Source organism: Corvus cornix, chromosome 4 (genome assembly GCF_000738735.6).
Source record: "Corvus cornix cornix isolate S_Up_H32 chromosome 4, ASM73873v5, whole genome shotgun sequence".
NCBI lineage: Eukaryota > Metazoa > Chordata > Aves > Passeriformes > Corvidae > Corvus > Corvus cornix.
In genome coordinates, this window is record NC_046334.1 from 10,995,875 (window position 1) to 11,018,267 (window position 22,393).

A 22,393-nucleotide genomic window follows, 5' to 3' on the forward strand; every position below is an offset into this window, starting at 1 on the left:
GTAGAGGTAAACACACATGGATTATTTAAAGATGAAAAAGTAAGTGGTTTTACATCTGTACAGCACAAAACCAGGTTGATAAACTTAATTTTCGGGTTTAAATATAAACACATATTTTGGACAGTCTCTCATTTTACCAGATGATGAAGTTGATGTTTGATAATCAACACTGAAAGACTAGAGAGTAATTTATCAGTATTTAATTAACATAAAAGTGTAACTGATCCAAATTATAAGTATGTAAACTTGTTTATGGTCTATGGTATAAACACATAAGGTTTATCTATAAAGCCAATATACATACACACATATTTATAAATATACTAGCTGATTTCCTCCAGCCTAAACTCTCAGTACGGCAGCTCTCTTGCTGCATTGTTGCAGTGGCTTCTGATAAATTAGTTATTGTTGGTTGAAAGAAAATTACTTTCCTCCAATAAATAATTGGTTTTTAGCTTATAATCCCTGTCTTAGTGAATTTGGGGCACATGAGTGAATGAAATCACCATTTAGGATATATTAACAGTAGATAAAAAGTCGATGATCACCAAAAGTTAGGTCATTAATTAAACCCACAGTAGCTGTCAGTAGTTAGCTAGAGGGCCACATGGGGTTTCCTCTGTGTGTTCACAAAGCCTCTCCCTTATGAGTTACATTAAAGATTTTTCTATTTTTTCCTTTATGACCAGATGAAATAGCTTATTGCCTGTTGGCATTATCCATGTGGTTTAAAACCTGTTGGATGCCTAAAGTCAAGACCCAAAGGAGATGCCTTGGCTCTTATCCTGAAGCTGATGTGCAGCATAGCTTTTCTCAAGATCCCCTTGTAAATTTTTTTTACAAATACAATGGAGGTCCTTTAGCTCTGAAATGCAAAAACATTATCAGCTCAAATAATGCTGACTTTTTCTGAATTTTCTATTTTACACTCTTAGTAAAAGTTCTTAGGTTTTATATAGCCATCTTACCTTACTCTGTCCTCAGAATCTCCAAGTGTTTTCTTCAGGTTGGAAAGATCTGGGTAATAAGAAGCAGGAGGAGAAATAACCTCTAGGGCTCCAGACTGGACTTCTCTGGGGAAGCTGAGAAGAGAATCTTAGTGAGACCCTATCCCTCAAAAAGACTTTTAAGGGCAACCACAGACAGCAGCTCCCCGAAGTTAAGTCTGCTTCTCCAGAAGTGGAATTCACAACTCTAGCAGAGAAACTGATGGCAAATTTGGAACCAAGAAGGAGTCTTTAACAACCATTAGAACAGACAGGTCAAGAACTCATCCAAGTCTCAGAAAACACTGGAGAGAAGTGTGTCAGAAATCCTGCCCCTCCTGCATCTGTAGATGCTTACTAACACTCCTGATAGTTGCCAAAATGCAGCAGTAATTCACAACCAAATCTACTACCTAGAACAACACACAACTGTTCCCCCTTGCATGAAAGTTCCCAGTTTCCCTACCCTTGCTCCAACTCTAATTCTACTTTCTAAGCAAAATTGTGCTGTCACAGAGCAGGAGTTTAAAATGGGGAGTCTGGATCTAGTGTCTGCTCCAAGGATTAATTTTCCATTTAAAGAGACATTGAAAAAATGTGTAACCTACTTTGGGAGCTAAACCTTGAAGTCAAATCTCCCCCTTCCTCCAAAAAACCCACAAAACAACCAGCTAAAAAAACCAAACAAAAAACCACCAACCAAACAAACAAAAACCTCAACAAAGACAAACAAACAGACAAACAAAAATTTTAAAACCCCAACACAAAACAGGTAGAGCTTTCAAAACTGAGTTTCCCATTTCCTATGATTAGTAAAAATAGGTAACACTAAAAGTTAAACACATCAGAGTACCAGCATTATGGAAAAAAAAAAATCAATCTTACTGTGTAACCCTGACAAAGCAAATACTCTGCAGAACTTTTGCAAAAGCCAAAAAGAAATAAAAAAAATTATCTGAGTGCTTAAATTGCTGTAGGGATTGTACCTTGGCAGTGCCAAGGACTGCCTCTTCCCCTTGTCCTTGCCACAGTACTCCCAGCTGAGCTAAACCTTCTGGAGGCAGGAAATGATGAATATTACTTAGCTAACAGCCTCAGTGTGAGGAGTCTTCTGGGGGAAACCCACACACAAAATACAGGGGGAAAACCTTGAGTGAAGGAGGATGTGCAGAAACCCTCAAATGAGGAGGAAAAGATCAACTCCCCCAGGGATCTTGTTCAAGAAAAATAAGAGCAAGCAGAACTGCAGGGCTGTATAGTCAGTGGGGACCTAATACATGTAGTCTCAGGTGCATGAATCACATCATTAATTTTGTGGGGAAAAAGCTTAGGCAGAAGTAAATATTTATCAGAGATTTAAGCTGAGATCTTGACTGGTTAGTTAAAGCACATTTATCAAATAAGAAACGAAAAATAAATTGATATACATCCTTCTGTCCTGAATTTCACGGTGTGTTATGGCACACATACTGAGAGTGCACCTTTGCCTCATTACTGAGCAGTTCCATTTCAGTGTTGAAATGTTCTGATTCTTTCCATAAAAGCTCAAAATGTGTTCACACTGGTGGTTGAGTGTTACACTCTGAGGGACTTACCTGGTTTTAACACTTTCTGAAACCCTCTTAACATACTCTACATCCACCTAAAGAAAAGAAGGGAGGGTTTCATTAAAAGTCACCCATTCTTGTATTAAACAACACTTTGTAGGGAATATTTATACACAAATACTTAATTGTTATTCTCTAATTTTTTTCCTTCCAAACAAACGTGGTATGTTACAGCAGCATTTCTACTAAAGAACAGTATGGACTTTTCAAGCCAATGAAACTGTCAATGCAGTTCACTTTTGCTTCCAACTATCTCCAGCTGCCAATTCTGCACTTCGTTATTCACTGCTTTTGCAGAAGACCAGGCTATTTTCTGGCTAAAAATCTGTTCAGCTATGCCAGTAAAGCACAGCCACATAACTGTCAGTAAAAAGAGCTGTTTCAGGTTAATCATCCAAAAATCACAAAAGAGGCCTAGGGCTGATGAGAAAAAAATCACCTAAGCAAAATATTCTAAAGCCAGTAATACTTAAAATTTTTATTTCATTTCTTCCTAATATAACAAACTTACAACTCTTTGGAAATTTTGAGTACATTCATTACTGCTGTTTCAAAAAAAGTAACAGTTTTAGTGTGCAAAACATCTGTTAACTACATTAAGAGTACAAAGTTTTATGGATGTGATTTCTAAAGCAACACAATAACTGTCTTAGGAGTTCAGATTTTTTCTTTAACTAAACAAATAATTGTTACCGATTATATATTTAATTTGCAGTAAGTAAAAAAAAAAAAAAGTGAAGAACTGTGCTAAGAAAAATAATACACAGAACTTAAAACTCACTCTCAGTCAATAAGTTACTCAAGCTTAACCCATGATGTAAACATTTACCTTGTTCTTTTAAAACTTTGTGAGAAAAAGGAAAGTGTGGATTCATGACCAGTGAACACACCTGTCCTCCTCTCATAAAAAAATGTTCTTATCACCTCTCATAGCAGCATGGTTATCTGCTCCAATTTACTGCATGGCTGAAAAAATGGAAGCTGTGAGAACATGACTTTTGGGTTGGGTAAAAAGGGAGAGTAATTCTTAGAATGGCAGTTTAATCCTTAATTGGCTGATATGGACTATTACTACAACCGCAGCTCCTGTTTGTTCAAAGTGTCACACTAGGATTCTCCACAGTGGGAAACTATTCACAAGTTAACCCTTAAAAACTCACAGAATTCTCTGAAGCCCTGTAATAAGAAGTTTACCTGAATGGCAGCCAGGCAAAGCTCATCACTGCCAGGGCTCTTCATTGGGAAATACCAACTGCAAAGTAAGTTCAGCTCCTAAAAACTATGCTGAAGAGGAACTACAGCCAATACAACTGGTCCTCTGTACTCATCATTGTGATCCAAACAGAAAAGTGGAAGCCATGGCCAAACTTATTAAAGTGAACTATACTCTGTTTGACACTTTTACACCTGCAAAAGTGATGACTAAACCATAAAAAAAGCAAACTGTAACTGTTAATGAATACATGTATAAATTTAACGTTGTCTATGAAAGGAAAAAGAAACATGAAGAATAAATATGAAGTCTGAATAATTGCACAGTCTTTTTACCTTCTAGAAGCTTTACTAGCTAAATCCCTTCTGTAGCTTTTTTTCTGATGTAATCAAGATATTTTTGAGTGAGAAAAAAAAATGTATTTATCCCTAATATCTTACGTTGAGCATTGTTTACTTTCCCAAACATGTTCAAGGCTCTGAACAGTTTTCTTTTGCATGGGAAATGCCAAAACACATGCAGAAGGCTCCAATATGTCAAGATGCTTTGCAAGATATATGTTATCAAACCAGCAGATAAATAAATTGAAAATTTGTTAGACTAAGTTTATGTTCTTCAGGTTCTATAGCACTTTTCTGTGGAGAACTTACATTTCATTCTGGAAGCGGAAGACCTTACATTCAGAGATAAATAATGAGTTCATATGGTTTTGTTGGAAAATCTGACCCAATGACTGTGTTGGTAAATGTAATATGACTTTTTACCCTCAATCTTCTGCATTACAGGTTTTTTTTCCACAAACGAACATTGAGGCACTAACTGCTCACCATCTCCTCTAGCCCTGAAGAAATCCCTCCCAAAGGCCAAGTTAACAGTATTTTGCAGCCTCTCCTGCAATATTACACTTAGACATAAATCTCCATTTTGTCTAACAGCATTCTGCACCTTTCCACGCAAACTTACCTCTGCTATAAAGATGATTATTATGCAGTCCTTCTTTTGCTCTTCAGAAAGTTTGTACAGTAGGGAATGCAATGTATCAATCAGGTAATTTTGTTTTTCCCTTTTCACTGTAGGAATACCCATCACCAGGGAGACTGCAAAGAGAGAATGCCACAAGCCATGTAATTTTAAGGGAAATTGAAATTACATTTTAATTTTGATTTGATGTGACCATGAAACTTGGCAACAGTTAATATTTCCTTAGCACTGTGACAGCATTTGCTCTACTACCTGGAAGGAGAGATACCTCCAGCTATGTTTAGTTTAGAGACACCTGTGTCTGTGTTATAAACACCAGGTCTAGATTTGAGAACTTAGAGATGCCACTACCTCTGGCAAACACGTAGGTGTTTGCTGCTGAGATTCAGAAGTGAGTATTGCAAAATAAGTGCTTGCTCTTGCTTTGGAGATCTATGTAGGAAGGGTTAAACCAACACTGCTCTAGTGAGCAGGTTCTCACAGGAAGTGAATGCTGTGTATCTCAGAAAGAAATCCAATTCAAAAATCCTTCTGAGCAGTTTAATTGATATGCATCAATGATTTTCATAGCATCAATAAGAAGAAAAGAACTAAGATGTTGTTGTTATTAAAAATAAAGGAACTGAAATTGTCCCTGGCAAAGACTTCACTAGTAGCAAATGACTCCACTGTGCTGTATTATATCATTAGACCATAAGCAGCATGTCTCTTTTTTCATTAGTATGGGCATTACTTAAATCAGTGGCCAAACATAGCTCAGTAAACCTGTGGAATCTTAGTCCTTGCAGATGATTTCCATTCTCCAAAATCTCAGAAGGCTGGTGAGGAAGCAACAGTTTGAAATAAAACAGTAGGTGCAGTTAGTGACTTGCTTCTCACTTTTAACTTCCATGCCGGTGTCAGCTCAAAACCACCAAAGTGCCAATGTTCCCTCCCAGCACATATCCTGCTAAACCACTGGGGTTTGTTTCATTTTATATACTGAAGGCCATCCTGTACTTATTAAACTGCAGTCTTGCTATTGTGATTTTCCTGTACAAATAAAAGAAGATTAAACATAGAGTATTTTTTCATTAGTGACACTGAATCTATGGGGCACTGCAGTGAGAACTACAACACTAGATCACATTGCTACAACTACACCTATTAATGAGAAGTCTGTAGAAAGTTATCCATTGTCATAAGCATGGTCCAGGGCTTGGGGTTTTTTTTAGTTAAATCAAAAATCACTGCCAAAGTTTCTTCATACAAAATCATCCTAAAGAAAAGTAAAAATTTCAACAAAATACAAAACTCAGCAGAATGGTTGACTAGTTTCTTCTTTGCTTACTATTTTTGCATGTTTCTTTTACCTGGCACATGACAGTTAGAACAATGCATTTAAAATTTGTATTATAGTTCACTGGAATTCATTATGATTTCTACAGGTGTCAGCTGATTTCTCATGTGGATGAAAAAGCTATATTGAAGATATATTAATATCCTTTAAATTATCACATCACCTTTCCCTTTGCTTCTCACATCGGCAAACTGAATGCATTGTAAATTCGCCTTGGCTTCCTCATCCATAATAATTTTGTGTGGAAAAAAATGTCAGCTACTGCATCTTAGCCATATGAATATATGATTAAAACAAAAAATAGTCTTGTTTTTCAATTAAGATTATTTTTTGTTGATATTTCAAAAGGTTTTCAGAATACTTTGAGATAAAGACTTGAAATAGGGGTGGGCATTTTTAAAGTACTTTTGCTATTGCTATTAAAATTCATTCAGCTTGACAACATTAGGAAGTTAAGGGAGAAAATACATTCCAAACTTTTGAGTATGCTTCATTGCTAGAAATTAATATAAAATAAAAACATATAGAAAATCGAAGCCAAACTTTATTTCCTACCTCCAGTTCTCTGTTGCCCAAAAATAACATTTGGGAAAATTGCATCTTCATATTCTCGAAGGTGAGGGAGATAGTAGTACACATTTGTAAGATGCACGGGGAGTTTGCTGGCGAAGTTTAATTCTTTCCACTTCATATCACCTTAAAGACACAACAAACGCAGAGGTACACATGAAGTAAAAAGCCAGCAGAGCAGCCTATTGCTTCACCTGTTTTGCTCAACTGAACACTGGCAGGTTACCACACACAATTCAATCAGAACTATTCCTCAGAAGTGATTATACGTTATATATATTACATTATAAGCTTGAACATCCTGGGAGCACCATCTGTATTTCCCTGTGTCTACACACTTGCAGGATTGAGTCATCTTAAAACACAGTAAGAAGTTATTTTAAAGGCAGCAGTAAAAAACTGTTCAGTTTGGGGGGTTTTTTACATAGTTGGCAAACAATTTTTAAATGAAAAGAAGCACAGATTCTGATTAATAACCTTCTTAACTACTTAATAAACTTAAATGCTTTCCCCAAAAAGTAACACATGGTGGTTTTCACAGCTTGAGCAAAAGTTCTCCGTTTATAAAAATTCCTATGGTAAAAAGAACGACCATATACAGGCCTTTAAAAACTGTTCAAGAAACAAAAGGCTATAGCAGTTAAGAGAAAAGTAGGGATTTTGTTTTCTTTACTACTTTAAAATAAAGATGAAAACAACAGAATGTTTACTGATTGGGATGGAAAGTTACTTTTTCCAAGAAATGCATCTAAGGTAACTCCCAAAATTTACCACCCTTCAAAGTTACATACAAGTATCACAAAAACCATCATCAGCTTTATTCACTCAGCTCAGATCAAGGAAGGCAGACGCTTACTGAATGGGCAGTATTTTAAGTTTTTAATCTTTCAAAAGATACTCTCACTGAAAATTAGGACCAAAAAGAGATTCCCTACCTTACAGAAAACAGTTTTAAAAACCCCCAAACAAGCATACATGGATGTTATAAACGCATATCGTAATATTGGCTTCTCGCAAGTATTAAGGTGAATATTATATAATGTTAGAAATGCTGTGTGGATGTAGTTTTCTTTCTTTTTAGCAAGAATTTAGCAAGTGTGAGCGGGTAAGATAACCTCCAAGCGAACAGAGGATGAGGCCAAAGTGGCTATCAACACTCTGCCCGGGGGGCAAAGAGGCCCAAAGCTGCTATCAACCCTTACTGTCTGGGGAAGTTAAGAGGCCCACTCTACTATCAACTCTCACCTAGCGAGCCCAGGCCTAAGAATCAAAAGAAATAAAACCGCAAGGCAGAAAAATACACATGCTCTAAAAAGGCGGAACCAAGGAGTGGCCATGCAGAACAGTTCTGGAAAAGTTTGAATATGCATAAAGAACAGACAGTAAAAATGGTATAAAAAAAGGACTATCCCTGGGCATCAGGTGTGCTCTTGGCAGAGCTCCAAGGCACCCGGCCATTACCTCTTTGCTTTATGTGTCTCTTACTGTCTTTTTATTAAACTTTTAAATTCTCAGAGGAGAATGAACCTCGTTTTTCACATGTATATATATGCCCAGACATTTGTGTATGAAAGAGACCCACAAGTCTTTCCATACTGTTAAGCCATTACATATACTGGAATTTTGCTGCATAGAAACGTTTTTTTTTTAACCACCTTCACAACTTTGCAAGGACTTTCCTTCTTTATTTGGAAGTAGTACCTATCAAGTATTGGCAAGGGAGTTTAGTTCCATTGACTACAATAAACTTTTTAATTCTGGTTGCATAATGAAACATGGCTGGAATGGGAAGCTGAAGGGTAAGGAAAAATAAAAGGAAAATTATTCAATGATTTAAAAAAATTTCTGCCTTAAATCCTGTGAACTGACAGGTTTAATACTCTCTGAAATTTAGCTGGCTCCAGTAAGAATCAAAAGGAGGGGCAAAGGAAACTTGCAGTCTCCTTTACTGCTGTTTTGTGCATTAGGCAGTAACTCTTTGCCCACGGCATGTGGGGCTACTGGGGGCTGACAACATGACTCTATTCTAAAGCTCCTAAGGCCACCACCCTGCCAATGCTCAGCCCTTTGTTTATACACGTCTGAACAGTCCCAGTGAATTAATATTGGATAAACAGACAAAAACTGACAGGAAAGAACAGGAAAAGAAACAATTCTGACTATACAAAGAAGAAATGCACCTTGTTCCTTCTTCCCCTGTAATAGTCCTGGTTAATTCCCTATTTTAATCTGATTATCAGCCTGCTGTGCTGAATGAAAATAAGTATTGTTAAATGGTAGTTTTCAGTCGCACCCAGATTCTTTCTGAAGTTGGGGTATACTGTGAAATGCCTCCAGCACAGAGATGCCACTTCTAGTTTTCCTTCTCTCCCCAGGGAAGTAGCTCTGCCAATCTCACCAGGAAGGAAGGCAGATCCAGCACAACCACATCATTTATCTTAGGTGACAAAATCAACCTGTCAATCTATGGCATGTAACTACAGTGTGCAGATAGACAGAGATGTACAACAGCCTGTAAGGCAAGGTAACTAGTAAGTTCAGTTAAACAATGGGAAGAAGCCAGGTCACTAAACTTCACATATTGGCATCCTTAAAAAAAAAAAAGCAAAAAAAAAAAGCAGAGATTACCCCTACAAACCTGTGTGGTTTTTTGTCATGTTCATTCTTCTTGCAATTATATGTTTAATTTCATCTAGGGCACTGTTCAGTTCGTGTGATCTTTTTTTATTTTCCTCTTCAGCATACAATAGTCTCTGCTGAAGTTCCAGCAACTGGTGTTGGTACATATCTAAGTCATTTCCTGCAATAAGAACATAATTTCTTTTCTAAAAGGTGATTTGTATGATGGAATGAAGTTAAAGAATAGGAGATTGTCCAGAAAATGACATCACCAAAGCACATAAAAAATAATAAAGTTTATTTAGGAGAAGAAAAAGTCTGGAAGAGTATTAAAAAGGTTGAGTTTAGAGAGCACAGCTGGGTAAAGGTAAATTGAGGACAAAACCAAGAATACGAAATTCATAATAAGGAAAAAGTCAGTGAAAGACTGTGAGTTGCAGGGGAAGGTGCTACATTTTTCACCAAATAACAAATGTTGATGACCCTTTTCACACTGAAAAGTATAATTATGTAATGGCTTGTCTTGTGTATCAAACACTATTAAGAATAAAACAGAGATGTTAAAAGCATCCAGTCTTCATCTATGAGTTACAAAGTGTCTGGAGTATGTTAAGAACTATTACTAAAGATGGTTAATGTAAAGCAATACTTCAGTAACATCAACCCTTCACAACAGAGAGTAAAGAAAGTAGAAGGGGACTTCTGCTTCATTTTGGTCTTGCTGTGGTTTAGTTGGTTGGGTTTGGGTTGGTTTTTTTTTTAGTTAAATGCTGTTACTTAGAGACTTCTTCCATTCTATTTGTAGACTGTGCTGAGTCTTATCTGTGGCAGCTCTCATTTTCTAGGACCCACCATTGTCCCTCTGGAAAAATGAATTCCCAGGGATTCTAACCTGTAAAAGACACTAGAAGCAAAATTCAGAGGTAACACAAATTTGTGAGGATTTGCAGAGGTGCGTCAAACTGGAATTAATTTGCATTTTGGATAAGCAGGGGGTTTTATTTGCATTAAACACAAGTCCTTAATTTAATTGCGAACTGTGTGATTGGAAGACTGAAGTTTAAAACATCTAGGAAGAAGGTGGCTAGAAAAAAGAAGGAAACATGTGGTCTGTATTATCATTATTTACCTCATTAAAATTTTAAAGTATATTTAGTAAAATGCCCATAAAATGAATGCTTCCTAAAATTTTTTGACACTCTTAAAAATGTTTTGACTCGCAAGAAAGGTGTTAGTATCTATGAGCATTTTATACTATGTAGCTATGAACATAAATTTAGCATTGCTGAAGGAAGGGGAAATCTGTGTTATTTCAGCTGCATGCAACAAGACATTTCTACTTGATTGAAATAGGCTTCCCTAAAAAAACTGGAGAATAAAATTAAAAGAAAACAAAAACAAATGGAAGGTCAAAACAGATGAAGAGTCTATCTTTAAACAATATAAAATAGATAAAATAGATTAAAATAGATTTCAAATTTTAAAAATCTGTCACAAGGCATCAGGCTACAGAGCTAGAACACCAAACAAGCTAAATTTTTGGTATACCTAAGGAAGATCCTTTTCATCAGCTACCATGTAGGAATACACTTTTTTGTTTATGCTTTTCTTTTGTAGCTGTGTTTCCAATGCCATAATCCAATCTTTAGGATTTTTTCCTTCAGAATGGATACGAATAAAATGAAAACAGAAGGTTTAAGCTGATTTAGGTGACTGACAGATAATCATCACACCATTTTCATAGCAAGAAAGTGATTCCAGATAGAACATCAATACATGTAAACATAGTGGAGATTTATCTTGCAATTCCAAGACAAATTCAGAAGTATAAGCTAAAGATACAGTCATGGGTGTGAGGTTTTTTTTAAAATTCCAATTTCTAGAAGGAATTAGTAAAGAAATTGCAGACAAATTACAACATCATAGTCCCTCTCTTCACAATCCTCTCAGCTATGTAGTGTCAGTGTGACTCAAAATTACCAATGCCACCACTGGGCTGACATTTTGGCAAGCACCAAGTAATGGCAGTTGTATTTGCTTACTTACAGGTGAGCCTACCAAAATATCACAGGTGCCTCTTGGAAATAAAATGTCAACACTCAACTATCACTGAGTGCACCCAAAGAAGCTGACATTTGTAATCTGCCTTATCTATTTCTTCAGGCCAGAAAAGGGAAACTACATTTTTAAGTCTTTCAGAATTGAACCCTCTGTTCAGTCAGCAGAACAAGATTCTTAGTAATCCCTTGATTTTGATAGCTCAGGAAGCAAGGGTTTGACACAAGGAACATAATATTCACTCACCCTTAGTGAAGAATGAATTTGTTATAAAAATATATAGTTTGAAATAGAACATTAAATGTTCTAAATTTTGCTAGAGCACATGTAAATAAGCAACATTAACTATTACTAAACATTTGGCAAAAAATGTGTGTTTAGAAAGCAATATGAAGCTAAACACACTAAATATTTCAACAGTCATTAAGTTTAAATGGATTTGTGTGTGTGTTTGTGTAAAATGTTCTTTCAGCTTCTAATGATCCACAGAGAACTAAAACAGCTGCTTGCAACAGATTGCTTAGAAAGATACAGGGCATTTTTACAAATACCGTGCTTTCTGATAAGGAGGGCCAGGGAGACGGAGCTTTGGGTGCAGCATGAAACATTCTCTGTGCCCAGCAGCAGCCTGACTTGGCAATGCCTTGTTTAACAGTGGTTCCATCAGCAGTGAGGAGTGTCAGAATAAAACCAGAAAAGAGCGAGATGAGGACACACAGCAAAACTACAAAAAGCAAATGAAGGTAAAGGAGGCCCTGCAGAGAGACCCCAACAAAACAGAGCTGAGCAATCACCATAGGAAGTTCAGCAAGGGCAAGTGCCAGATTCTGTACCCTGGGATGGGGCAACCCTGGATGTACGGACATACTGGGGAATGAGAGGCTGGAGAGCAGCGCTGTGGAAAGGGACCTGGGGGTCCTGGCTGATGGAAAGTTGAATGTGAGTCAGCGGTGCCCTGGCAGCCAAGAGGGCCAGCTGTGTCCTGGGGGCATCAGGCACAGCATCGACAGCTGGGCAAGAGAGGGGATTGTCCCGCTCTGCTCTGCACTGGGGCGGCCTCACCTCCAGTGCTGGGGGCAGTTTTGGGTGCCACAATATAAAGACAACATTAAAGCCATTAGAGAGGGTCCAGAGGAGGGGTCTGGAGAGAAAGCCATATGAGGAGTGGCTGAGGTCACTTGGTCTGTTCAGCCTGAGAAGAGAAGACTGAGGAGAGACCTCATTGTGGTCTACAGCTTCCTCGTGAGGGGAAGTGGAGGAGCAGTGGAGGGGCAGGCACTAATCTCTTCTCTGTGGTGACCAGTGACGGGACCCAAGGGAATTGCTTGAAGTTGTGTCAGGGGAGATTTAGGTTGGATATCAGGAAAAGGTTCTTCACTCAGAGGGTGGTTGAGCAGGTTGAACAGGCTCCCCAAGGCAGTGGTCACATCACTAAGCCTGGCAGAGTTCAAGAAGCTTTTGAACAACACTCTTGGGCACATGGTGTGACTCTGTGCAAGGCCAGGATTTGGACTCAATGATTCTTGTGGGTCCCTTCCAACTAAGCATATTCTGGGATTCTATGTAAAGGCTGCTTCTCCCCTTGGTGAGCTGCAGATGAATCACTCTTCTGGGCTAAGAGTGGTTCGCTGAATTTCCCTTCTAGGAAAAGTCAGTGGGGCTACACTGGCTACAAGCCATGAGAGCAAAAAAAGACCCAGCCACCTCCCAGACATAGTGATAGCACTCAAAGCTTTTTCAGTGAATTTTCGGCTCTACTGTAGCTTTCCTCTGACTGTTAACTACACATTGGCATATATACCTATGGATACTATAATTCTAAGATAACAACATTTTAAATGGTTTTAAATGCACTCTTGTGTTATCTCCTAATAGATACATTATATATATAACTTTCTGCACTGCATATTGAAACAGTTTAGAAACAATACTAATCTCTAAAGCAAATACTCATTCTAAAAGCCAACTGATTATTTCTCTTAGCTCCACACACATATACTTCCTCTATGATCATAAATGCTTCCAGTCTAATGATTTCTGGCAATATCTAAGAGATGTGGAATAATTCATCACTATCTTGTCCGAACACTCAAACAGAAAAGAAAATAAGAGGAGAATTTGGAGTGGCAGAAAGGAGGGAAGAAAACACTTCAAAGTCTAGCAGTGAATCTTGTTCCCATTTCTTGATTACAAGCTACACTGTTTATCATACCTAAAGACTGTTTCTTTTAGAAACTGAAATTTCATTAATGGCCTCCTTAAAAGAAAACTATATAAGCACACTAACTGCAAAAGATCTTGTCATACTCTGTGCTTGGAACCACTGCTCAGCTTAATGAGGCATATTAAACCACTGAGGCATGCATTGCACTAATACCTGGCAGTTTATTATCTCCCCGTAACTGATCTGAGAGACCTTTTTGAATCTTGTTACATGCTTTGCATGGTCAGGTTTTGTGCTCTCCAAGTAAGGAAGGAAAAAAATTCCCCAAACAATGCCTCTGTCTCAGGTCAGAACAGCGAGTTCTTAGGCAAACACTTAAATTCAACAATGTGCATTACCTTTAACTACTTTGTTTAGAGTCTTACAGCACAGTATTATTTGTGTCTTCCAAAATGTTTGAGACATCTATTCGCCTTTGACAGTGCCTACATCAGGAGGTACAAGGCAGTGGAGGGACTTTGCATTAACCCAGTGACATCAAAGAAAACACTGTGCCAGCAATTTGGGGCAGGGGAGATAGGGTTCCTCTATTACCATACAGGGCATACTGGGAAGAGAATCAGAATACTTCCAGTATTAAAACAAACACACACCTTACAGAATTAAAGGCAGATCAAAATTAGTAACTGGATTTTAAAAACTCACACCATTGTCTAATGAACATGGACTTGGGTTTGGCATAGAATACTTTTTACTGAACAATTTACATACTGTATCTAACTGAAAATAGATAAGCAAACTTGTTTCAAAGAAAATACAATTTAACTCTAATAATATTTTCTTCAGGCAAACAGTCCTCATTTTTGACTCAAGTCTTTCCCTACATTAGAATGTAGTTAAAAGTGATCTTAAAACAGTCAGAGCATCACCATATAGGAAAGCAATATTATTAAAATAAGTGAAAAAATATAGACATTGAATGGATATTGCATGGTGTTTGCCCGTAATTGATATACTTCGGTTTTAAGGTAGTACTCATTCACTTCAAGCAATGGCTATTGCTTTGTTCTGGTTGGTATTTCAAATATTTTACTTCTCTTCCTGAGGTAGCAACAACTACTAAATTACACATACATTTAATTAAATGCCTAGCCACTAACTAGGGTATTTCTAGGCAAAAGTCTGTTCCTCAAGACTCAATATACAACACTAGGAAAGCATGAAGGTCGTATGTTTACACTTAAGTACAGGTTATGACAAGACACTGTACAGCAAACAAAGAGAGGTCTGACATGCTCCCTTATCCCTTTCTCTGCAAAACCCAACAATAACTGGCCTCCTTTTTGTACCACAAGATATATGACTAAGTTCCTCTACTCTTTAGGCACTCTCCTGCCTGAAATAACAGTAAGAACCAGCAGACTCTTCAGTTAGTAAATTACACACTTAGAAGCCAGTAAAACTACACAGCTTGGATACACTTCTAAGTCTTGGATACGAATTTTGATATAAAATTTTGCATCAGGAAATACTAAGCTTTAAGTGGACCATTCGAGGCTGTTGTATGTTGGCTTTGTTTTGTTTTGTTTTTTTAATGCCAAAATGCAGAACTACACAAAGAAACTGAGTAAGCTATTGATGGACTGGGAAAAACTCTTTCCTTATCACTCTGTGAATTTCAGCCACATCCCAACTGCATGTTGGGGCAAAACCTGAATGTGCAATAACCTCTGTTTGCTCTCAGTGTCACTGGAAGGAAATGTACACATGAAGGGAAGACATAGCCTACCAGTCAGCTGGGACAGCTGGGAAAAATGGTGATTAAACACAGTCTAGCAGTCCTAGAGAAGACAGGAAGATTGGCTTCTGCATGTTCAGAAATCGGGATAAGCTGTATTGGCTGAAGTGAGAGCAGTGCAATTCAAGACTTCCTTATCAAATCTGTCAATTTGCCACTATTGAATTGAAGCTTTGAGCCAGAGTATGCCAGTTGGGACTGGACAGGAAACCTGCAAAGAACTCCATCACAAACAATAGAATCTCCTGGAGACCTTCACTTGGCTGCACAGCTGAAACAAAGAATCACACCATAGGCAGAAGATGACTGGAAATACAAGAAATGTGTAATCATGCTGTCTGGGCTAGCATGTACATTACTGTACTTCAACGGGGAAAAAAAATATTTCATCAGAGATACCTCTTTAACCCTTTGCAATGATGAAACTCCCCCACCCACCCCTGATTTGTGGAACAAATTAAAAATGTAGATACCAAAAAAATTGGTGATCCTTACATATACTTCTGTGAATGTAATCATATGAACAGTTTCTCTCTTGTTCATTGCACCTCAAAGGAATAACTAAAGAAATTCAGGTTTCACAATGTTTGACTCAACATGTATATTTTAACATGCCTAGATCCTTGTGACAGCATATTTTCAGCATCAATTTCTCCTAACTTCCAAGCAAAGCTTACTTTTAATTTACTTGGACAAAGTATCCTATAAATTTAGGTGAAGAGGGCAGCAACATGTTACAAATCAATTCAAAGAGATTTAATCTTGTAACTCTTGAGAGCATCATGAAGAAGCACATAAGAGATGGTCTGATTTACCTCGTTGCTGTGACTTACAAAAAATTCACTGTTACTCAGCAAACACACCAAAATTTCTTTTTATTCAGGAATACTGTTTCCTCTGAAGAAACTTTATGTAAATTCATAACAAATTTATAATGTGTTTTTGCCTTCTGTTTTTCAAGTGGGGGAAAAAATTGCTACCTCCTTAGACTTACTTTATTATTTTTATATCCTGTGATTTTTTAAATGGATTAGTATTTACATGGAAAACAATAGCTAAAACTGTGTGAGAAAATCACTACATATATTGTAAATGGTATACTATTCCTCAGAACTACAAATCTATATGAAGAGTGTCTTTATGAGAGCAAACAATTTTGGTCAGATGAATTAACATGTGAATTGTAACTCAGTTTCACAAGTAGAAACATCTGCATCATCCTAACAACAGCCTTTCCTATGCTCAAATACAAACTGTTTGCTTCAGACGGGTTTGGCTTGGGGCCTGGGGAGGTACCAAAAATTTCACAGCAAAACCATGCAGGACATGGAACAGGAATTGCTGCAGCAGCCCAGCTGATTGCTCACTAACAGCAGCTTGTGTTCACAAGCACTCCAGAAGATGCTGAAGGAATCACCACGCAACTTTAGACACAGCATTAGCTTTTGCTGAAGATCTGATCATTACCAGTTGTCTTCACAATTACTTTTATCTTTTTTTTTTTTTTCCTGGCCGCAAAAATATCAGTATATTTAGTATGAAACCTTTGCTTATATTTATAAAGCAATGGGAAAAGTGACTATAAAAACATCTTCCTAACCATAGTTAAAATATATACAGTCTTATCCACAATAACTGAAATCTAGTGACTGTGGTAGATTCTGATCTTTTATTTTTAAGTGAATGAGTGAGGAGCATCTTCCCTGCTATGCCAGTTTAAGTTACGTGTACTCGATTTTAGTCTCACAACTCCAAGTCAATACTCAGGCTACACATAATAGTCAGAAGCAGCACCAAAGAGCCAATTACTTACTGCTGTCATTGACAGCAAATACATTTCAACTCAAATCTCTCAAGCTACCTTTATTGTAAGGCACTGAAAGGTCACTGGCTTAAGCTATTGATTTTTATTTGCACAGAAATCAGGAGAGAGCCAATATCCGACTTAAACTTCAAATATTCAAAGGCTGAAAGGCTCTGAGACTGCGGACAAACTGAACAGGGCTATTATGTACTTTTTATGTTATAGAAGTACTTAAGACCACTAGTCCTAAGCTCGGGTGCCCCGTCCTAATTGTACAAAGATTATTTACTATCCCAAAATCACTGCTATCCAAGAAACAATTAACTAAACAGAAACCTGAGGTAATACTTCAGACTACTGCTGCTTAGTGTGATAGACTGTAGTCAAAAATCAAGAGCAGTCTAAACATTTCAATGGGCAGAGCAGAGAAGTTAACAAAAGTAAGAGGAGATTTAACAAATGTGTGGAAGAAAATGAGCCAGAAAACATTTGACAAATGAGGGAAAGAGATGGAAGCTGACAAGCTGCAACAGTACTTGACCTTACAGTAACTGGTGGGCTAAGTGAAAAGGGCATTAGAAAAGAAAACACACATGGTAGTTTGAGATACACCAAAAGTGGAAATTCCTGTAGTGCTCTAAGCATGGCAGTGGAGAGTAAATTCAGCAGTGCAGAAAGAAAAAACAGAGGTTTAACAACATCTAAGCAGAGATACCTGCCTGTTTTCAGAACAGAAGATTAAGTTCAAACCACTTTCTTAAACAAATACCCTGTGACAACAACAGAGCATTAGTGGGTTTGTTCCCAATGAGTCTCTCTCTGTGAAAAAAGGTAACAACCTTTGTTGTTGTTACCTATGGCTGGCTATTCTTAAGGTTTTCTGGATGGGTAGAAGGCTTGTCTTCTAACACCCCTTGAGAGCAAAGACTATATTTTCAGTAAAATAAACATAATACAAAGTCATTCACCATGTACTGCTACTTTATCCTTTAGTTAATAATATTAACTATTTTATTTACACATTTTTGAGATTTACCAAGCTTCAGAGGGTCTCTGAAGAGTACATATTCTCATATGCAATAATTAAAAGTTTGCTAAAAAAACCAGGTGCTAATAATAATAGTAATTAGGAAAATTATACCATCTGAGAGGAATTAATTACTCACTTTGCTGTGGAGGAGGAGGAAACTGTGGAAAGAGAAGTTAAGACAACACATATACACCACAACACACATTATCCCTCTTCCCCCAAACAAACAAACAAAACATAAACAAATAAAATCCCAAAGCAAAACAGCCCATCATGGAATGTCATCAAAGAAACGTCAAAAAGAAAGGGAAATGAAAATGGAATATCAGTAATGAGGAGTCCCAAAACATGAGCCACAAGACAACACGATGGTAACTGCAGATTGGATAAATGCTTTCATTCTGACATCTCTCGGACCTTAGTCTCCTAAGTCACTCCCTTCATTTTTCCTTCCCCACTCCTAACAGGAGTGCCACTGAAGAAAACATGAAGTGTTGTAAGGTAAACAACCATATAACTGACCAAAAATGTTAAAAGGCAGGAGGATCAGCACACTATTCAATATGCCATTGTGGGGCCATGATCTCTACCACCACTTCTATTTGTTACAGGAACAATTAATATAAACAAATTATCTGCTAGCACAAATTATCTGTGTTCATCCCAGAAATTACTAATTGGTTTATTCTTATTCTTCTGCACTTATAAAACCAAACCTATTGTAAAGGTGTATGTAGGAAGCACTCAAAGATCCACTCTCTCTCCCTTACCCCAAACCAACTACCCCCTCACCCGTAACAAGCCAAGTCTCAGAGATACTGTTTGGAGACACCTTCTCATTTCTTTTTGGAAAATACCATCAGTTTTATCTTTCCCATATTGGCTCGGAGAATCTTAGACATGGCTTTATGTAGATCTATCTGGCATGTACCACCTATATAACCTATTAAAAAGACATTGTGCCATTTTAAAGTTTAGAAATAAAATACAAAAATTCAGGTAGTTTTCTCTGCATTCTGGTCCTGGAAATATGCACAGGAAAAAGTGACTGTACGTTAAGGAACAAATACAGTTGCAGGATGGATAACGCTACTTTATCCTCCCTGACATTAAAATCAAAACCACTTTAAAAGTGACAGCCACAGCAAACACATTTAGATTTTTCTTTCCATCTTAATGCAAGATGCTTGTTAGAAAAAGAGTAAGAAGAAAAGGAGAAAAAAAAGAGTTAGGAAAAAAAGTTTAAAAGAAACTTTTATTATTTCTTAAATTTAGGGTTGTATTTTTAATAGGACAAGTACGGCCCAAGGATCCAATCCTGTAAGCTGTTTCGCAAGATGGTGCTTGGGTGCAGTTAAGCCATGACCCCGGGGGAACAAGGGAGACCCGCAATCTCAGCCTTACACACGGCCGAGCTTCGGGGCCACACAGGTTCGTCATTTACCCAGCAAGCCCGGAGAGCCGAGAGGGTCCGGAGCTCCGGGAGGGGATGGGGCGACCCGACGCGCTCCCCGCCGCAACCCCGGCCGTACCCTGCCCGGACTCGCCGCCGCAGGGCGGGACGGAGCCGCACGACGGCCGGGACGGCCCCACTGCCCCCGCTGCCGTCCGGCGGGCGCAGCGGGGCGGGAGCCAGCGCCTCGCTGCCCCGACGGCACGGCGAGAGGGGCACAGCAGGTGCCACCGCGCCACTCGCCCTTCGCGCCCCGGACGGACGGGACGGGGCGCCCCCGCCGCCCACTCTCACCTCGGCTCCCCTGCCACACCGCGTACCACAGCAGGGGGAAGGCGGCGCAGAGGCACAGCGCCGGCAGGACCTGCCCGAGCCGCAGCCGCATCTCCCGCGGGCGCTGCCCACACGACCCCCACGCCACCGCCGCCGCTTTCGCCCGGGCAACGCGGGCCGAGCGTGTTCGCGCCGCGCCGCCCTGCCCTGCCCACCCCCTGCGCCGAGGGCCGGGGCACGTCCTACCGCGCTGCTCTCCGGGCGGGGCCGCCGAGCCCTCCCGCTACACATCGGCGTTCCCCGAGGAGCGGGGACCCGTCGGTAGGGACACGCAAAGTGCAGCGGGAGCACCCGCTCCTCCCGCCGCCCGTCTTTCTCCCCGGAGACACCGGCCTCGTGAACGAGCGCCCACGCCAATTCCCGCTGTAGAGCCCCTGGCAGAGCCCTCCCCTGCCCTCAGTCTTCCCGACGCTCGGACCCACACTGAAAAACCTCTTGACTGCGGCAAGTATAGGCTGTGTTTTCACGGCAAAAACGTCTCACGACCGACAGTTCGGCAGGTGCTGTTTAGCCCAAGTCATAACACTGAAAGTAGTAAAATGAATGTGTCTTTACAAACAGGTGCTGTGAATCTGCGTATAAATAGGGCCAGAGACTTGTAGATAAGGAAGTAACGGGAGAAATGATCAGTTTCAGAAAATGTTTGCTAGGGACTATTGCTCAGCCAAGGTCGTGCTAAATTCCCAAACTTTAGAAAGAAAAAGAATAAAGACTTAATAGAACTATCTTATGCAAGGCGGGGGGGGGGAGGGGGGGCAGGGGGGGAGTGTGCATGTTGAGGGGGACATGTAGACGGAGAGTCTGGAAGTCTGTACCTTCCAAGTACCTCAGCCAATGGGGATAGGGAGAGGGTGATGTAGCTGGGAAAATTAGGATAATAAGGGGGCCATGTCCTCCCAACACTTTGAGAGATCCCATGGGAAATGGCCTCTCCCTTTGTTTATTAATAAAGTTACAAGGACTCCTCTATCTCCTTTTTGGACATAAACCTCTGGTGATGTGAATTTTTTCTGCACAACATTGTAATGGTTAACCTTATTTTGCTCATTTAAAACCAGTGGGGCATTTGTTTGCATATTGCTCGTAAGATTGTATCAGGAATCCAAGCTGTAGTGTACAATTAATACATGCGTTTAGCACAGTCATAGAACCAGGTGAATAAACCAAGCTTTTCAGTTTACCTTTAAAGAGGAAGGAGGGCAAGCAGCTGCAAAATCTAACCTGATGGAAGTCTAATGGTACACTGGTACCTCTACACTGGTAAAGGTACTATACTTCAGCCACTGTACCTTGCTTCACACATGTGCCTTTCCATTTAGGCATGCACACCTGTTTGCCTTTTTAGGTCTTCAGCAATCCATAAGAAAACAAATAATTAGTTGCAGTTTAAAATACATCTTCTACAACATAGTTTATAAAGGGAACGGATACCTTATTTACCGGGGTTCCTGGAACCACTTACAGCAACACAGTTCTAATAGAACCACCTACGTTTTATACAGAAAAATGTTCCTCCTTCTCATACCTGATTAGCATGTATTTAGTGGCTTTTGCTTTGACACGTCCTCTACCTGCTCACAAATCTATCTTTCATTCTACACCTATGATAAAGAAAATATGGTTTCCTGTTCTGTGTTGCAAACATGCAAAAGACAGCTTCAGAAATCAGACTGGACTTGGGTAGCTCATAAAAGCAGTAAGTTGTTTGCTACCTAAACTGTTATCTACTTCCGTAATGTATTAGTAGCATATATAATTCATTACCTTGTTTACCCAGAGGACATAGTATTTTAGATAATTTATTTTCTAAAAATATGCTTTTATTATTAATACAGTACCTCTTCCTTCCTTTTCTCTATTTGCTTACTTATCTCATTTTGTACCAAACCCCCAAATCATTTGTGATGGTGTGGTGCAAAGCGATCCCAAACCCTACAACAGTGGTGTCCAGAAACAGGTGTGCTGGAGTCCTAATGTCAGTACTGCCTTTATGTGTCACTCTTTATACTACCAACAGTATAACTATGTCCTTTTTTGGAAATCTAGACCTCACAAATTGTATATTGCTTCTCTGGCAAGGTTAGTGTGACCTTTTTGTGTTTGAATTATGATGTGGATGGTTTTACATCTCTGTTTACTAACTACTTTGAATTAAAAATGTTATTATTCATTAAAAATGCAGGATATTGCCAGTAGCCTGCGTCAGTATACACATGAACTAAAAATCTCAGTGTGGCTCCATAAATCACCATGAAGCCTTGAATTAGACCTCACAATTCCTGTCCTGTACTCATCTGTTATAAACTTCCCTCTACCTTCTGTTTCTCTGCCTTTGAAGTTTTTTACTGAGAAATGCTTAAGCTACACTTTGAATATGCATTTATAATTGGCTAATAAGATGCAATGCAATCACGACTCAATCCTCTTCTCCTACTGCC

General features: G+C 39.0%; 1 protein-coding gene across 1 annotated transcript in view; it reads right to left on the reverse strand.

The window, feature by feature from the left end:
* MGAT4D (MGAT4 family member D) overlaps positions 1-20,023 on the reverse strand; it is a 35,982-nt gene extending 15,959 nt beyond the window's left edge. Inside the window, exons 1-6 of the mRNA XM_039550336.1 lie at positions 19,917-20,023; positions 9,335-9,496; positions 6,682-6,822; positions 4,770-4,903; positions 2,582-2,628; positions 969-1,082 (exon numbers count right to left, since the gene is read on the reverse strand). Of these exons, the coding sequence (XP_039406270.1) occupies positions 969-1,082; positions 2,582-2,628; positions 4,770-4,903; positions 6,682-6,822; positions 9,335-9,496; positions 19,917-20,007 (689 nt within the window). The 5' untranslated portion in view covers positions 20,008-20,023. The remainder of the gene's footprint in view (positions 1-968; positions 1,083-2,581; positions 2,629-4,769; positions 4,904-6,681; positions 6,823-9,334; positions 9,497-19,916) is intronic.
* Between the last annotated feature and the right edge of the window lie 2,370 nt (positions 20,024-22,393).